Source organism: Phyllostomus hastatus, unplaced genomic scaffold (assembly GCF_019186645.2).
Source record: "Phyllostomus hastatus isolate PE091 unplaced genomic scaffold, TTU_PhHast_1.1 phas_contig_38, whole genome shotgun sequence".
In the NCBI taxonomy this organism is placed as follows: Eukaryota; Metazoa; Chordata; class Mammalia; order Chiroptera; family Phyllostomidae; genus Phyllostomus; species Phyllostomus hastatus.
The window spans coordinates 26,513,454-26,531,599 of record NW_025333869.1 but is presented as its reverse complement, the minus strand read 5'-3'; the positions used below and the strand labels follow the sequence as shown (position 1 = coordinate 26,531,599).

The 18,146-nt window shown below is 54.1% G+C and overlaps 1 protein-coding gene across 2 annotated transcripts; it reads right to left on the bottom strand.

Annotated features, from left to right (window-relative positions):
• Positions 1 to 10: 10 nt before the first annotated feature.
• On the bottom strand, positions 11 to 16,279 carry AIFM2 (apoptosis inducing factor mitochondria associated 2). Of its 2 annotated transcripts, none has more exons than XM_045842259.1 (9): positions 16,120 to 16,279; positions 8,720 to 8,909; positions 8,259 to 8,374; positions 6,849 to 6,968; positions 5,987 to 6,079; positions 4,369 to 4,477; positions 3,227 to 3,379; positions 1,833 to 2,033; positions 11 to 1,634 (listed from the first exon to the last, which is right to left on the bottom strand). In XM_045842259.1, the coding sequence occupies exons 2-9, from the start codon at positions 8,895 to 8,897 to the stop codon at positions 1,483 to 1,485; spliced, it is 1,122 nt and encodes a 373-aa protein (XP_045698215.1). In that variant the 5' UTR covers positions 8,898 to 8,909; positions 16,120 to 16,279; the 3' UTR covers positions 11 to 1,482. The 2 variants fall into 2 exon arrangements, with proteins under 2 accessions (XP_045698215.1, XP_045698214.1); XM_045842258.1 differs by having other exon boundaries at positions 16,130 to 16,279.
• Positions 16,280 to 18,146: the final 1,867 nt, after the last annotated feature.

The window sequence follows — 18,146 nt, the reverse complement described above, 5'->3', positions numbered from 1 at the left end:
GCATCCAGTGTCTTTCTTACAACATACTGTTTTATTGCAACATTTTCGTCAGTTTAGAAAACTGTCCCCATGGGTGGACACGTCTAGAATGTTATAAATAGAACAAGGCCTGTCTCTCACCGGCTGAGAGTCCCGCCATGCGACGCCCCAGGTCAGACAGCACGAAATGGCCCGTCTCTCAGGCAGCAGCGGGGCCTGGCCAGCCTTGGTTCACAGGAACACAGCCCTGGGCAAAGCCCCAGAGGGACTGCCAGGCTTTGGAAGAGAGACCATGTCCCAGTCGGGCCCAGGCCACAGCCCCAGCGGGATGGACTGAGAACCCCAGTGAGACTGGTGTCCAAGGACTCTGGCCAAGTAGCCAGAGACACCCATCAAAAGCAGACAGGGAGAGGCAGGTGGGCAGGGCAGAACCCGTGTATCCAGATGAATTCGTCAACCACTCGGGCGGTAGAGACTTAACTTCACGTGGTCCAGAACAGGCTCCCCCAGACTAGAAGGTCTCTCCCAAATAGAAGAGCCATTTATATACCTTAACAGAGTTGGTGGCAGGCGTTATTGCTGCATGGCTGGGTCTCCAGGTAAATGGTATTAGGGTTGGCCAAGAAACCAGAAGCACAAAACCACCAAGGGTCCCCCAGCATCAGAGTTTTGCCACTTAGAAGTCTGCCCACGACAGCAGCCTGGAGGCCCACGGGGGTCGCCCGAGGAAGCCCTGTCTGCTCCCTGAATGTGAACCAGATGGCAACCAGCCCAGAGGTCACATGAGCTCGGCGGCCTTCCCTCCGGTCTTCACTTCCATTAGCTCTGTAAAAACTCACTGTTACAACGGACTGACCAAGGGGGAGATTTTTTTTATCTCCTTCTTCGTAAATGTAACCTATGGTATATAATCAGGATCTAAAAATGGAAATGCAGTTTCATTAAGATTAAAGACAGTAGGGACTAAGAGTTTTAAAATGGGCTCCTACTGACAACCTGAGTGTGGTGGGATGTGTGGGCTTCCCCACCTCCCAAACCATGGAGAAGCTGGGGTGCAGATCCCCTTCCGTAGCCAGTCTCACCTGGCAGGTCCCCCCTTCCTGCCCTCCAGACAGGCTGCCAGCCATGAGGAGCCCCAGCTCTGCCTGTGCGTGTTCTGAACACCACACCCGTATGCACACATATGCACGCACACACATCCAAGGGGAGCCTGTGGTAGATGAGGCTGGCCTTGCCCTCCCAGGACCAAGTGAAGCAGTGGGCCAGCACATGGCAAGCAGACCTTTCCAACCCAGAGAGAATCCTCTGGGGAGGTGTCCTTTTAATCTCTCTCTCTCTCTCTCTCTTCATTTTTGGTTATCTGTAAGTTGTGTTTCTGGTGAGTACCTCACTAGCATCTTACTCCAGAAGAAGTGTCCTTGGCATTTGTCAGGCGGGTACCACTTGTCAAGCAATCCATTCAGCTGGCAACAGCGGTGCCTCGTCTCCCTCCCAGCCTCCTCCTCAGGGTGCAGACTGCCGCATGGTTTTCCAGCTTGTGGAGACGAACAGGTCCCGGCTCTTGACCAGCCGAACCATGAAGCGCCCCACGTAGAAGCCACTGATCTGGCCCACACCATCGTTCCTGCCCATGGCCAAGAGGAACGTCAGTGCACCTGTGGAGCAGAGGCGCACGCTAGGACCTGCTGGGCATTGTGGGCCTGCAGTCCCCAGATCTGCGTGTTTATTCCCCACTGGTAAAGCGCTCTATGGGGTGTTTCTGTCGGCAGCTTTGAAGGTTCGTTCTAGTGGTCAGTCGTCTCAAAGGCTGCACCGTGTCTCACTCCGACTGTGAAGCACGTGGGCTGCCTTACCTGGCTTGTAGGCCTTGAGGGGCCTCTCTTTCATGGAGTTGATGATGTTGGTCACGGCGATGTTGGCATGGAGGCCGGCGTGATAGGCCATCTTGGGCTCCTTCACGTCGGCACAGTCGCCGATGGCATAGATGTGGCTGTAGCCCTCCACCTGGAGGTACTCGTTCACCCTCAGGGCGCCATCGCTGGCCAGCTGGCTATCTGCCAGGCAAAACCAACAAGAGACCAAGCCCCTGAACTGCCATGTTAAGTGGCCTCCAGAACGCAGGAAGAGGAGCTCTGGTGCTGGCCAAACGGCACACCCTCCGGAGGCAAGCCTCCCACCACCTCATTTATTTCTGCCTGAAGCCCCCACCCCAGAACTCTTCCTGCAAAGGCAAGTTACTCTTCCAGGGTGGAAACTGTCAGAAAGGCAGCGAGTGTCATTTTATGAAATGTGCATAACTCTGTAAGTTACTGTGATTAACTCACAGTGCTTAAATTTGCAACTTGGCCAAGTCTTGAATTTTCTTCTGAACATGGATCAGATTTTTAAAATAAACATGGGGTTTTAATAAATGATAAACTTTTCATTTCAAGGGACTTAAAAGAGTTTATCTTTGAAATATGACATTAGGCCAATTAAGTGTTAAATTTTCAGGGTCTCTGTCCATTATAAGCCCTCAGTTCCACCCCCATGCCTGGCCTGGACTAGCTGCCTTCCGCTGGAATTGGATGAGTCGTTTCTGCAGGGCCCGAAGTAGGAGCTCCTTGGGCAGGAATGGTACTAGGGAATAAATGATGGGGACCTGGGGGCACAGCAACCACGGGGCCTGACAAGGAGACACTGAGTCCCTAGCTCACACATGGAGTCCGTTAGCCCACCTGCTCCACCTTCTGGTTACCTAGATAGATCGATACTGAGCTTTAAGAACGCAAAGGCCCAATATGGCCCCTACTCCCCAAATGGTCATTCCAAGCTCAAGTGGCCAAACATCTGGGTCAGAGTTTGGACAGAGCAGCATACCTGTGGACAGAGAAAGGCCTGACCGCAGATTTCCTCTGCATCCATGATTCAAGGAAAGGAACAGAAAAACGGGTGTTTCATCCCTCTGAAACCTGTTCTCATCTCTCACCACTAGAGGGCGGGCCCCAACTTTGGAAGATTTTGGTCACTTTGGACATCTTGGACTAAGTCATCTTCATCACAGCTGAAGAAAGGACGGCAACAGTGAACTAGAACCTGAATTTAAAGTTGGGCGTCACCCTTCAGAAGAGACAAATGAGGTCCCCAGAAGGAGGGAGAAGGCAGGGTGGTGCCTATTCCTTGGGAAGGGGCCTGAAAGGCCTTCTTAGACGGCTGGACAGAGAAGAGGCAACCTGGGGAATAGACAATGGCTCGGCCTCCTGCTTACCAAAGGCACTGTGGTAGGCAGAGCTGTTGACCTTGATACCATTGCAGACAATCACCAGGTTGGTGGCCAGCTCCGTGCCTTTGTCCGTCTGTACATCGATGCATTCTCTATACTCGTTGAGAGGCAGCTTCTCCAGATTGCACACCCGCTCGCCTGTCAAGGGAGGTCTGTGACCGGGGGGCTGGCAGAGGGCAGACAGGGCTGGGGTCCCAGCCAAGGCTCCCCTGGGGAAGGCTGGAGAGCCCCGAAGGCCCCAGGAAAGGCCTAGACGCTGTGACCCGGCTAGGCAATGACTCCACTCCCCGCTTCCCTCCCTGCTCTTCTTCTCCCAGCCCATCCGCTGCCCCTGGAATCAGGCCCCAAGGGATCCAATGAGAGGAAAGTTCCAAGAAGCAGTTTGAGGCTGAGTTTCCCAAGAAATTCTGAGAAAAGCTATTTGAGGAAGACCTCTCGCATGCCTGTCGGCTCCACCAGCCCAACCAGGCAGGACGAGCCCCAGGCACACCGATGAAGGTGAGGCAAGGAAAGTCAGGAAGCCAGCCTGCTCTCCTTGCTGCCTGAAAGTAAAGGGCTCAGGGCCTGCAGAGCAGGTACAAGGAGACCAAGAGCCAGCATGCACTTTCGCAGAGTGGACCCCTACCACTCCCTGCAAAGCAGAGGCTGAGCCCCACAGAGTGTGGGGGACACCAGTGGGGCTAGAGCCCTGCTCTCTAACATGCCGGATGGTTCTCTTCCCTCCTGCTCCAGACAAAAGCCACTCTCCTCACCACCCTGAAAACACCAACCAATAAACAAACATATTCTCTCCACCACAGAGGCGTCGTAATTCAGGTCAAATCCTTTAGATTTTTTTTTTTAAGTCATTCAACAACTAGGTGCCACCTACACTTTGTCCAAAGCAGTAGCCGGACAGTGCTGCCTCCGAGACACGGAAATCCTATAAGTACTAGGACCTCTGTCCTGCCCGAGGACACACACAGCCTCCAACTGGTTGCCAGGGCTCAGACGGGCTCTGATGCTCAGCCCCCAGACACAGAGAGTGTGTGGCCACCGTCATGCTCCGAGGGGGCAGTGACCAAGTCTCAGAGCCCAATCTCACTCAGGCAGGGAGGGGGGCAGGGCCGGAGGGGACTGGCACGTACTCAGCAGCAGCTGCACGCCCTTCTGGACCAGGATCTCCTTCACTTCCTGCCGGACACAGGGCAGCAGCTCCTTGTCGGCCAGGGCCACCTTGGAGTGAACAAGAGTGACCTGGGGACAAACGACCATATAAGAGAGAAGGAGTCACTGAGTCTTCTGCTCGAAAGAAGAATCTGAAAAACAAATCAGTCTGTCTCCCCCGCCTCCTCCCCTGGCCCCAGCTTACAGGTTCGGGGACAGAGGTGCAAGTGAACAAGTGCCCACACTGGAACCAGCTAACAGCAAGCCGGGCTGGAGCCCAGGTCTCCTGGCCTAGGACTCTTTCAGGAGGTGCCAGTGCTCCACACCTGACACTGAGTGCCAGGGGGAGAATGGTTTTCAAGCATCATGGGCATTTATGATTACAGTCTATATGTAAGCCACTGACATTCCAACTGTAAGTCAGGCCGACAGCCGCGTCACAGCTGGCTCTAACGCCGGCACTGCTGGGCACGCCTGCTCGCTACCTGGGGCGGTGGGGCTGCGGGAGGCAGCCTGCCATGGTGTCCAAAGCTGGGACTTTGAATTTAGGCTGCCTGGGTTGAAATCCCATCTAGATCCTGGGACACAGCCTGACAACTCAGTAAGGCGGGACCGCAGTCCCACTCGGAAGTTTTGTAATGATGAAATGAGAGCGTGTGTACAGCATGTGACTCAGCACGGTGGCTACTATTACTCTTATTTGTCTGCTGATTATCAACATACGGAAGTTACACTGAATTACTTCCTACGTCAGACTGGTCTTTACCCGATAAATCAAAATTAATGAACTCTTATAATACATCAATTACCCATAATAATTTCCAACAATTTGTCAGAGAACAACTGTATAATTAAATTAGCCCACATTGATCTCACTTCTGGAAACCAACCTGCCTTTCCCCAGGGAAAAAGAACCAGCCACAGGCTCTGCGTGCTGCTCAGAAGTGGATCTGGCATCAGCTGCACACACGCCCTGGTGTCCGTAATCACCAATCACCGCTCAGCCCTCAGCTGAGCCTGCCCAGCCTGCCAGGCTGTCTTTTCCTCTCCAGGGCGCCAGGCAGGTGCGCTATCCCCTCATTAAAAGGGAACAGGGCCCCACTCCCCTGGGCAGAAGGCGGTGCTGGCCAGTCCTTCCCCAGGACAGCCGTGAGGGGCTCCCCCATGTGGCTGTCCAGGGCAAGGGCTACAGTCTCTTAAAGACCAAAAAAGTCACTGCTTGCTCAAGACTTTGACCAAGCTAGTTGTCAGCAAAAAGAGGCAAAGTTTACGTTTACATCACAAAGCTGGGACACTGAAGGGGACACGGGAGTTACTCCTTTGTAAGTTGTCTCCCCTGAGCTTGATCCTCCCGGTTGGTCCAGAAGGCAGGACCCCTCACTGAACTAGGACACACCCCAGATCTCCAGAAAAATACCCAGCAGAAAGGGGCTGCAGGGGGCCCCTCAGAGCAGAGAGCAGGAGATGGGAAGCACAGGCTCCCACTTAATATCAAGGGAGCCCCACCTCCCAGGCCGTGCACAAGGAAACTCCTGACTGTCCTTGCACAACACAGAAAGAAGCCGACCACTGAGCTCAACGCCAAGGCTGCTCACACACCTCTTTCTCGGGGTACTCTGTTTTAATCTCTGCCGCCATCTCCACTCCCGCGGAGCCTCCACCCACCACCACGATGGACTTCGAGCGCTGGACCTGGAGCAGAGGCAAATGTAAAAACACACCCTCAAATTCACACCACCTCATGGGTGCACACTGGGCGGGGCGGGAGTGGGAAGAGGTCCTTGCCCAAAAAGAGTGAAGAACTCATTCCAAACCTGGGGTCCAAATGTGCTTCCCTGGGCCTGGCGCCCCCCCCAATTCTCTCACCTGACTCTCATGGCAGCCGCAGGAGGCAGGTATCGCCACCCACCCCCCTGCAGATGGCCGCAGCCCAGGTCTGTCCGAGCTCAAAGCCGGGTTCCTGGCCTCTACACTAACATGATCTCCCCACTTCTCCGGAGCTTTGCAGGGAGGGAAGGACCTGGCTTAGTCATGTAGCAGCGCTCACCTCAGGCCCTTCTCTGGGCCTCTGCTCCTCATCCGCTCAGTGGGGACAGACCCATCCGACCCCCACTCAGGTCAGGATGGCTGTGAGAGCTGGCTGAGGTTATGGGTTCGGGCCTGTGCTACAGATCACGAGGCCTGGTGTACCCAGAACCCCCAAGAGGGAGGAGCTGGGGATTCACCCATCTCTCTGTGTGAACAGGTCTGGGCCCCCATGCCCAGGCTTTGATGACAGATCCAAGGATCTCCTCCCAGGAGTCTCTAGTAACTCTCCATCTTTACTGCCACTGTCACACCCCTGAACACCTCCTGGGGTCTCCCTGCTGCAGCCCCAAGTGTCCCCACAGCTGTGCTGCTCTCCAGGGGGCCACCCCCCCCCCCCGCCCTCACCGCCCTGGCCCAGTCAGGGGCGGCTCGCCTGCTGCACCATGTCCTCATAGGCCTGAATGGCGTCCTGCTGGCTGGAAGCCTGGTTCAACTTGCCAGGGAAGGGCCCAGTGCTGCCAGTGGCCAGGATGAGATGTGAGAAGGGCAGCGCCTGCGAGGGGCAAAGGAAAGAAGTGTGAGGGCAGGCCTGGGTTCTTCACCCAACCCCAGGCCCACAGGGCAAGCAGCGTGGTGGTAAGGCCCCTCGGGCATTCTGAGACGGCCCTCCTCGAGGGGAGCGGAACCATCACATGGCTAGGCCAAGGGGTGGCACTAGAGCCCCGTAACACCCAAGGAGACAGATTTCACCTCCTGCCAGAGCCACCCAGCGTAGAAATAAGACAGGCGAGCTCCCCACACTCAGGGGTGTGGGCAGGTAAGCAGACAACTGCTTGTGGGGAATAAGCAGGGTTCCATCTTCCAATATGAAATTAATCTAGACTGTCCTAGTGTTTTAGAGGAAACTACCCTTGTGCCCACAAAAACAGAGAGGGAAGGAAGAAGGGAGGTAGACCCTGTTTGGAGCCTAAATATACACAGTTGACAAAACCAGTGCTGCTCTGAGGGGGGAGGGACGGGAGCCGCGTGTCCCACTCAGCCCCCACCGAGGCTGAGTGCCCTCGTGGGCCCCTCCAGGGCTCTGAAAAGTCTGGCCTGAAACCACAGAACAAGGAGACCCAGTAATCTTTCCAACCAACAGTTTCCCCAGCCTTAAAACTAATTTAAGGAAGATCAAGTCCCACTAAATCACATACTCATTGAGGACAGAAATTGTGTCCTCTTTTTCCAGTTCCCCCTTGGCTTTGAACAGAGTGGAGGGCAAGGCTGGAGGGGACCCGAAGTAGGACGAGCCAGCTGGTGGCAGCTCAGGGATGGGGCTCACGTCACTGCAGGTACGTACCAGGTACTGTGTTACACACGGGGGCTGAGGAATGCAAAGAGGAGTGAAGAAAGCCCCACCCTGATGACTTGCCAGTGCAGGGACCCGGATGTGTGTGCCTACCCTCTGACTCCGCCTTGGACGCCTGGGCCTGGGGCTGGACCAGGACAGACTTTCAGAGTGTGGGCTCTGGGGTGAAACTGCCAGAGTTCAAATCACAGCTGATTGTCTTCCCAGCTGTGGGAGGCCGGGCAAGCCACTTATCCTCTCCGTGAAAGGAGGCTGTACCACCGCCCTTGTGGAGTCTCACGCACATTAAACAAGAACATGCAGGGCTTCAGACAGTGCCCCACATGCAGCAAAGGCTCAAGCGGTGCCTGCACCACACCCCTGCAGCCACTGCAGTCAGGCCTCTGCGCGTGAGGAAGCCGCTATCTGCCCAGCACCGGGTCTCCTCCCGCCAGCAGCCCGTCCTCCGGGGTCTCCTGAAGCCAGCTAACACACGGCTCAGCCCCTGCTCACCTCGCCATCCTCCAGCAGCACCGTTTGATTCGTTAGGTCGATCTCAACCACCAGGCCCTGCCGGAATCTTTCCTTGTAGCTCACCGAGTAGGGAATAAATGTCTTTTTGGCAAACCCTGGGGAGTGGACACAGAGGAGGTCACAGTGTAAAACTGGGTGGCCCACGGAGGCCAGAATAACTCAGACCTTCTCCTGAGCTGCATACCAGCAGGGGACCCTTTGGCCAAACAGCTAGGCCAGTGGTATACCAGGGTACCCACCACCCCTAAGGGGCCAGACTGGGCCTCGGGCCCTCAGGAGGCTCTTACTTCTGGGGCCTTGGTATGGTAGCTGTTTAAGATTCTCCAGAATTTGTCTAGTGGTAGAGTTTAGGCACCTGGCCCTAAGTCAAGAAACCTGCACCAGGCCCACAGAGTGCGAAGACCACTTCCAGCAGGAAAGCCCCGGAAAGAACCCGTTACCGCTCTCCACGGAGGCCCGGAGGGCTGCCACGTTGTGGTGGAAGGAGTCCTTGGCATCCACCAGCGTGAAGGGGACATTCAGCGCCTGCAGCTGGCTGGCGGCTGCAATCCCGCCGAAGCCTCCGCCAACGATCACCACGTGCACACCTCTCACGTCCGTGGACACCTGGGACCCCATCTCGAACCCGCCCTGCAGGGACAGAAGGAGAGACCACATAGGAGTCAGAGGGGGCACAAGGCTCGGAGGGCAGCGGGGGCGAGCCCACAGCGAGAAAGGCCTCACATGCCAAAGCTTGACCCTTTTCATTTTGTAATCATCTATCAAGATTTTAACTATAAAATCTGGATGCCAAAGAAACAGAGGTATCATAACTCCATCCCGTCACCAACCACCTAGTTCTAACCTCCAAGGCGTCCACTGTTGCTGAGTTCCTACAAACTCTCCCAGAGAGACCCAGTGCACCTGCAATCCTGATTGTTTCTGCGCACATTAGACCGTTCTGCACTTTTCTCCCCTGCTCAGTACACCTGCTCACTCACCCGCGTAACCTGAAGAGCTCTTGCTCCTCAATGTGCCCTGTGCCATGGATCCATGGTCAGAGACAGACAGACAGACAGAGTGGTCCCTGCCCTTGTCAAGCGCCCAGTGGGAAGCTGGCCAGGGGCACAGTAACAGAAAAGGCAGGCACAGGTGTGGGGAACGGCAAGCACAGGCCACATTAAAGGAACCAAACAAATTCTTCAAGACCCACACAACGCAAACACCACGGCCAGATTCTGCCCACTCATGGATCACCAGCTTGAGCCCCAGGTCTAAGATCAATTGACAGGTTATGACAACACACCTGCAAAACACAGTGAGGTGTGACCAAGGGCCTGGTGGTGGGGTGGGGAGGAGAGGCCTGCAAGGGCAGGCCATTCTCCAGAGCATTCCTGGGAGCGCGGAGGCACCCGGGGACTGCTGGGTGACACCCCCCAGGAGGCACGGGGAAGAAGAAACATCTGCTGTGAAAAGAAACAGAGCTGGAAGCAACCTAAGTGCCCATAAGTAAATCAGTGGATCAAAAAACTGTGGTACATTTACACAATGGAATTCTATGCAGCAGAAAGAAAGAACTCCTACACTTTGCAAAGGTGTGGATGGAACTGGAGAGCATTATGCTAAGCGAAATAAGCCAGGAAATGAAAGACAAACACCATATGATGTCACCTTTAACTGGAACCTAATCAATAAAACAAACAAGCAATAACCAAAGACATTGAAATTAAAAACAAACTGACAGTAACCAGGGGGGAGGGGATAATGCGGGGGGGGGGGGGGGTGAAGGGTTTCCAGGAACAACTATAAAGGACACATGGACAAAAACAAGGGGGGTGGAAATAGGGGAGGGAGGTGGGGAGGGCTGGGGTGGTGGGGAAGGGGGGAAGGCAAAAAACTGTACTTGAACAACAATAAAATTCAAAAGTATTTAATTAAAAAAAAAGAAAGAAATGGTGCTGGTTAAAGACTGAGAAGGAATGCCTGCTGGTGAGAAAGACTTCAGGAGAATGCTGATCACACAGGTTCTGGGGGGGCGAGTGGAGCAAGTCCTGCTTGATGCCAGGGACAGGCGAGCTGCTGTAAGTATCTGCAGAGCGCGCAGGGCCAAGCATGCCCCAGGCTCAGGCTCACACAGGACCTGGTGCAGCCTGGCCACTTCCCAGCAAACCTGGTTTAGTTCCTGAGGAGTTAAAATTCAAAACCCCTTGGCCAGGAGCTGGACACTGAAGGACATCTGAGGCAGAGGATGGCACTGGCCTGGGCCACTAGATGCTGGACTGCTGAGCACAGAGGAAAAAGGAGGAGGTGGCAAAGCTTTCCTGGACTTCCCCAGCCAGCCTGAGAAGCTATCTACCAGGCGCGCCCTCCGAAGGGCCTGGGTCACCTGGCGCATCCCAGAGTCTGTCCCTTTTGAGGGCTGAGGGGCTGGCCTGGGGCCACAGTCAGAGGCCTGGTCCAGCCCATCTTAACCTCGGAGAAGGACTCTCATGGCGCAGGGTCTCAGGGCTCCATGGTGGGAGCAGCCAGCTGAACAGCAGTCTCCGCTGCAGCTGAGTCCAGGGAGAGGTGAGGGTTTGCTGGGAGATGCTGGCTAGAGGCAACAGGCCATCAAACCTCCTTCTTGCCTACGCTGGGCTCTAAGGAGAGGCAGAAGTAAACCAGGCTGCCTAGGAGAGACTCTAAAGGAGGAAGCAAAGCTCACGCTGCACAGAAGACAGCAAGAGGGCCCAACAGCTGCGGTAGGCTTCAGGGAGGGGAAGTGCACAGAGGGGCATGGTGGGGGGTGGCAGGGAAGGAGAGTGGGGTCGGGCCAACCCTGAAGGGCAGACAGCAAGCTGCCCAAGGCTTGATACGGAAACGTGTTCCAGCCCACCTGGGGCCCTCTCAGGCAGCACTGAGAGCTGCTGGAAGACCGCCACTCTGTCCTGCACCGTCTGTGTGGCCTGGAGCACAAGCACTCCCCTCTCTGGGTCTCCATTTACCCCTTGTAATGGGAAGGGACACCCCAAGGTGTCCCTACATACATAGGTTTTCAAGACACAGTGGACCCCAAGGTGGTCCCCACAGAAATGGGGGCAGCTTATGGTTGGCCCTTTAGGCACTATTCTTGTTGGTGTTTAAATGCCTACCGCCTAACTTTCCCCTGGGGGAGGGAGGAGCTGGTGAGGGAGGTAGAGCAGGTTGGAAGGGATTTAACTTTTGTTCCTCACTGACTAAATGGTCCCCCATTCATTTGGGCACATGCATTCTACCCATTTCCAGATGAGGACACAGCCCTCAGCAGGGCTGGGGCCAGGACAGGTCCCCAGCAGGCAGTGCCACCTTCACCGCCCCAGGCCCTCAGAAAGGTTGTCCAGAGGCAGCCCCCTGAGTGGTCTTCAGGCTGAATCTCCAACTAGGCCAGAAGGAGAATGTCTCCCAGGAGCCAAAACCAAAGAGGCCCCAGGCCCCAGCCAGAGGTCAGGGGTCAACACCTGCAGCTGAGCAGAGCCTGGGAGAATGGCAGACCAGGGGGCAGCTGTGGGAGGGGTACGTTCATCTGCCCCCTTCAGCACAGCTCCCTCTGGGCCAACCTGCTCTTGGGTCCAGCAACCAACAAGGTCAGGGAAACTCCCAGGGGGCTCTGCTTCAAGCCGGCTGGGCACAGGCCCAAGAGAGGGGGGTCTACTATGGGTCAGGTCACACTGGACCACCCAGGGAAGCTCAAGAAATAGCCTTCGAAAATACCTGGGCCAGGGACCTTCTCCATAGAAGTAACAACTTGGACCAAGTCCATTGGCAGAAAGGAATGAGCTCAAGGGACAAGGTGGGTTGGCCAGGAGGGCAGGTGACAGGGGCCAGCACACACAGGGTGCCTGTCACACCAGGGCTGTGTTCTGGCCTACATGCTAACCAGTTCTAACCACCAGGTCTGCCCTGGGCCCCTCACAGGGCCCCCTTCCTGGGGAAGAAATAGGCCCAAGAGGCAGTGAATTGGCCCAGGATCAACTGGCTTCCCCAAAGGGCGAACCCTGGCCTACCCAGCCTAGCACGCCCTCAGTGAAGGTGGTGGTGGGTCTGGGGCCTGAGGACGCACCCGGCCCAGAGGGACTGTGTAAGGAGAGGGGAGGTCTGTTTACCTTCCAGTTTGCCTGAGGCCTCTCCTAGAACCTGCTCTTCTCTCTCCTCTACTGACCTCTGACCCTCCCTCTGACATTCCCACTTGGGGACCTAGGGCTGGCGGCTCCCCAGCTGATTCCCCCCTCCTCCTCAGCAGCCTCCCTTACACAATGGTCTCTTGCTTTACACAACGCTCTCTTTTTCTTTTAATCCTCGCCAAAGGACATGTTTTACTGATTTTAGAGAGAGGGAGAGAGGGAGAGAGGGAGAGAGGGAGAGGGAGAGGGAGGGAGAGAGAGAGAGAGAGAGAGAAACATCGATCAGCTGCCTCCTGTACACACTTCGACCAGGGATCGAACCTGTAGCCTAGGTCTGTGCTGTGACTGGGAATCAAACCCACAACCTTTTTGGTGCACAGGATAATGCTCCAACCAAGGGAGCCATTTGGCCTGGGCTAGAGTGGGTGATTTTTTCATGGACATGAAAAGTTTGTCCATGATTTGCCCACACCCATAGAATGTACAAGACCAAGAGTGAATCTAACGTAAATTATGGTTTGGTGAGTGAGTCAATGCATGTCCATCGGCTGTAACAACACGCCAGTCTGGTGGGAGCACTGACAATGGAGATGGCTGTGTGTGCTTGATTATGGGGGCATGCGAAGAATCTCCACCTTGCCCTCCGTTTTGCTCTGAACCTAAAACTACAACAATAAAGTCCTTAAGAAAAGAAAGTCTGTCCAAGAAAAACTCAGAGACTTAGAACAACATGGAGAGCCAATCCCTCTTCCGGGCACTCAGACGAGTGTGCCTAGCTATGTGCACACATGCATGTAATGATTACAGCGGCCCGCATGCACTGCACTTTCACCCACATCTTTGCACGGAACAGGTGTGAGTTTTCCTCCCCGTTTTGGAAAGTCAGTAACTTGCCCAAGTTCAGTCCTCACAGTCTAAGAGACCTGCGCCCTAAACCGAAATTCTCACAGTGGTCCCAGATAATGTTTTTATTTGGTTCTTTGGGCTTTTTTTTTTTGTATTGTTTGAATATTTTTAAACAAGTGTGCCATTTTTACAGAAATAATAAAGCTGTAACAGGGCAGACCTCCTACTAATTTTTTAATTGAGATGTTATTCATCTAAAATTCACTGTTTTAAAGTGTATGATTCAGTGGCTCCTAGTACACTCACAAAGTTGTGCAACCGTCACCATGACTTAACACCAGAACATTTTCCTCACCCTGAAGGAAACAGAAACACAAACACACCCATCAGCCATCCTACCCCATCCCGCCTCCCTACAGCCCCCAGCAACCGCTCAGCTCTCCAAGGCCGCACGTCCGCCCACTCCACACCTGTGCTGCCTTCCTGCATGGTTTCTTTTACTGGGCAAGATGTTTGCAAAATTCATTCAAGCTTTAGCATGTATCACTATTTCCTTCTTTTTTATGACTGAGTAACATTCCATTGGGTGACTAGGACACATTTTGTTTATCCATCCATCAGTCGATGTACATTTGGGTTGTTTTCATCTTTTGGCTATTGTGAATAATGCTGCTATGAACATTCATGCACAAGTTGTTCTGTAAACACGTTTTTAACTATCTCAAGCACATACCTAGGAGTGGAATTGCTCGGTCCTATGGTAACTCTGGGTTTAACTTTTTGAGGAACTGCCAAACATATCATTGATTTTGAACTGAACATCCAGCCAAGGGAGAAAGCACAGAGCACCTTAATTACCCTGCCTAGATTTAGAAAGGTTAGCATAAAAGAAGGCCCAAGAGAACAAATCCTAATTGTCCAGCACCCCTATGGAAATTTACCTCTGGCCCTCCCAAACACACACACACACATACACACACATATCTGGTTTGCACTGGAATTTTCTCAGTAAATCCTGTTTTCTCAGGACTTACCACAGACACTCAGCCTGAACCCTGGGGGATTCTTCTGTAATAAAACAGACAGAGGCTTTCAGGAATCTACTGAAAAACAAGGAAGTTACATTTATGCCAAAGTTGTAGAGAGGTTATGCCTCAGAAGACATACAGCAGGAACCATGCGGGCTCTGAGCAATGCAAAGACATGGTCCAGGATCACTTCACAGAGATTATGAATACAACGCGCAGTTTTATGAGTCCTCGCTGATTATGCCCAGGGTGGACTTCTACAGCCGTTTCCAGAGTGGCCATCCGGGATGAGAGGGCCAGTAGAGTGTGACTCCGAGCACTACAAATGTCCCCTATCCATCTGGAGAGGGAGAGGCCCTCAGCTTCACTCACTGCCAGAGGATAGGCTGAGAGTGGGCAGTCCATGGCCAGTTCCCCTGGGAATACACGGGGTAACTATAACCCTAAAAGACCAATTTCTGAAAGGGACTCAAAGTTTAACAAAGGGGCTATCATTTCATGCCCTAGAAGAGGGCAGCTCTAGGCAGACAGGCTCATTCCAGTGTTACACACGCTCCTTGTACAAAAACCCCCGGCCACAAAACTCATACCTCCTCCTGGGAGCCAGTCACTTTGTGGTTCCCGTAACACCCCCATGGTCTGCTCACCTCCTGTGTCTGGATCCCACTTTCTTATCTCACCACCAGCCAAAGACCACACAGGCCTGGAGTACACCAGCCCTGGTCAGCTGCACCAACCACTTACTCTGGATAGTCCTGAACAAGGCCAGCCCAACTGAGCAGCAATCTCCCCCTACAAGGGAGGCCCTCCAGATTTGGGGTACACAGTGCCCTTAAAGGGCTTCTCACCAGATGCTGGGGCAAACGTGGGTGGGGTCTGAGAGTGCAGGGCTTGCACACACGTATTCTTGAGCACACACACAAACACTAAAACCCAAGCCGGCCTCCTTGACATTTGCATATTTTACAAGTGACCTTTGAACACAAGACACACCTTCCCCAAACTTGTCAGACCCTCTGTGCTGTGCCTGGTGTCCTGTGAGATAATCAGCGCCCAAGTGCCTCTCCCCTCTCCACCGAGGTTGACACAGGGACCGTTGTTGGAGGGGAAGGCACCCCACCATCACCCACTAAAAGCAGCTCCTGGTAGATTTCAGGGGTCCTGGGCTCCCCCAGCCACGTCAGAGTTAGTTCAGTGCCGCTGGCCTTTGTCCCTGCAGAACCTGGGGCTTCGTGGAGAAAAGAGGACTTCCTAGTGCAGCCCAGAGCCTGTGAGCTCGGAGTAACCGGGTATTTGTCTCCTAGAGACGAGGCTTTCCCACTTCCCCAGAACAGCAGCTTCCGCTTCCAACCAGCAGCGACCCTTGGGGCTGGGGAGGGGTGGGAGTGGCGGGGTGGCTGGTGAATGAGGGAGCCCATCTTACCTGGGAAGACTTAGCCATAAATTGGGGGTAGGGGTCACGGAAAGAGTTTGCCGTGCCCTCGCCTAGAGTAAAGCTCCCTTCTGTGTTTTAGGGAACTGAGGTGGCACAGCCCCAAGCCCCAGGTCCTAGACCAGCGATTTTCAACCGGTGCGCTGCAAGGATTTTTACAACATGCAGTGCCTGACTATTTAGTCAGGGGCACTGATGTCTCTTCCTTTGGATTGTCAAATTAAAAAAATGACAACAGCCAACACAACAATATCCGTCTGGTGTGAATGAATCAAAATTATACCTATTTTCAGTCAGATAAAGAAAAACTTTGTTGTTGTGCTGCAGAATTTTAGTAGTTTGTGTGCCACTAGTTGAAAACGGTTGAAAATCCCTGTCCTAGACGACCACGCCTTCCTCCCAGAGCCGCAACTCACGCGCACTGACCTCCTAGCTGGCCGTTGCGTTTTCCAGGCCCCGGGGTTACTGTTCCAAAGATCCGGAGAGCACACCCGCTCGCCACCTCACGCTTGGGCAGCCTCCCACCACGGGTGTAGCTCTAGCCGGCCGCCTGAGTAGCAACTGCTCGGAGGCCAGTCCCGGCCACGTGACTCTCAGGACCTTTGGACACGCCCCAGGCGGCGTGGGGCCTGGGGAAAAACGACTGGTGCTGGCGGTCCCCGCCCGCCCTCTGGCGGTAGGAACAGCACCAACCCTGAAACAGACCACTGCCTGGCTCGGCACAAGCCCCTCGGACTCCGTACAAAGTTTGGTCGACTGTCTGCCAGAGCCACACGGACTAAAGGGGGCTGGCTCCCGGGCACTGGCTCTGCCACCGTGGGCAGATTACCAACCTCCTGCCTTTAAACGTATAAATAATAATCCCGCAAATCCATTGGAGCACCTCTGTATGCCTGGACCTGGGCTAGGCACTGGGAGATAAAATGGAAAACAAAATGGGCGTGATTTCTGCCTTATGTCAGGGGAAGTGGTAAGGAAAGATAACACAATATATTAAACGTATATCATCCATCCAAATAAGAAAAACGGCAGGGCAGGGGGAGGTCAGGCAAAGGAAGCTTGCTAAAGCCTCTCTGCAAGGAAGAGGAGTTAGCCCCGGGGCAGAGAGGAGGCACGTGCTCGTCAGAGGCAGACAAATTGCTGAAGGCAGGGGCACTGCAGCGGCCAGCGTGGGCAGGCTGATACAAGCCTGTCCTACAGGCCCTGGTGAAGACTGCCCTGTCATCCCTAGGGCAATGGGATTTGCCTGCAGGATTTTAAGCAAAAGAGTGATGTCCGAGTTATGTTCTGTGGTGAAAGGATGGGGGATCGGATGGGCAGCCTGAAACTGGGGAACACGGAGGGGGTGGAGGAAAAGGAGCTTGGACCAAGTAGGATGTGTAAAGAAATGGGCTGGCCAAGCTGCAGCCTGGCAGGAGGATCGGGCTCATTTGGTGACAGAAAAGCCATCTTCCGTTTTATGCAAATATTAGCACCCGCCCTAGCAGTTTTGAAAGATTCAATGAGCCCTGACGGGTGTGGCTCAGTTGGTCGAGCATCGTACCATGGAACAAAGACCTGCCGACTGATTCCCAGTCAGACCACAGGGCTGGCTTGCAGGTTAGTCCCTGGTCAGGGCCTGAACAAGAGATAATGGATCAGTGTTTCTCACTCCGATGTCTCCCTCCCATTCTTTCTCCCTCACTTCCCCTCTCTCAAAATAAATAAAATCTTTAAAAATTTTAGAAAGAAAAAGATTCAGTGAGATCATCTGTGAGAAGTGTTTCAGTGTGGTGCCTGGCACACAGCAGCAGCAAACACATAGCAGCCAGCTCACCCGAGGACACGTTTATTTATTTTTATAGAGACAGACAGCAACACATCCACATGAAAGAGAAAAATCAGTTGGGGATCAAACCCCACAACCTAGGCATATGCCCTGACAGGGAATCCAACCCGCACCACTCCGGTGTATGGGACAACGCTCCAACCAACCGAGCCGCCCCGCCAGGGCCCCAGTGCCCCTTTGAATACTGCTCTTCGCCTTCCTGGGTTTTCATGTGTGTTTATACTAGAAATGGCCCTTCCTGTACCTCTTCCAAAAGCTGTGGACAAAGACCTTGTGTCCACTACTGCTGGTGTAGGGGGCATTGTGATCAATCCCACCTGGAAGTTGGTGCCCAGAACCTTCTCAGCGGGGAGAAGAGCTGGGGTGCTCCCGTGAGCATCAGTCTCACTGTTAGCCTGAGAAGCCCAGCGTGCAGCTTCCACTTCTCTGAAATCCTTGCCTCTCCTCCTGTCCCAGCTGGCTCTCTGCTCCATGAATGGAGGCTGAAGGAGGGAATACTGAGGGGTGTGGGAGTCTCCACACCCTTCTCTCAGCCCCGGGGGACCAAGAGAGCAACGGTGTCACAGTGTGGGTGCGGAGAGCTCCGGGGTCCTCCCCGTCCGAAACCAGCTCACA

Excerpts from the sequence above, each read along its gene's own strand:
- AIFM2 (XM_045842259.1), bottom strand. The coding sequence starts at position 8,897 with ATGGGGTCCCAGGTGTCCACGGACGTGAGAGGTGTGCACGTGGTGATC. Across the intron at positions 6,969-8,258 it reads TGCTGCTGGAGGATGGCGAG|GCGCTGCCCTTCTCACATCT; the intron begins GTGAGCAGGGGC and ends TGCCCCTCGCAG. Across the intron at positions 3,380-4,368 it reads GGGCGTGCAGCTGCTGCTGA|GCGAGCGGGTGTGCAATCTG; the intron begins GTACGTGCCAGT and ends CTCCCTTGACAG.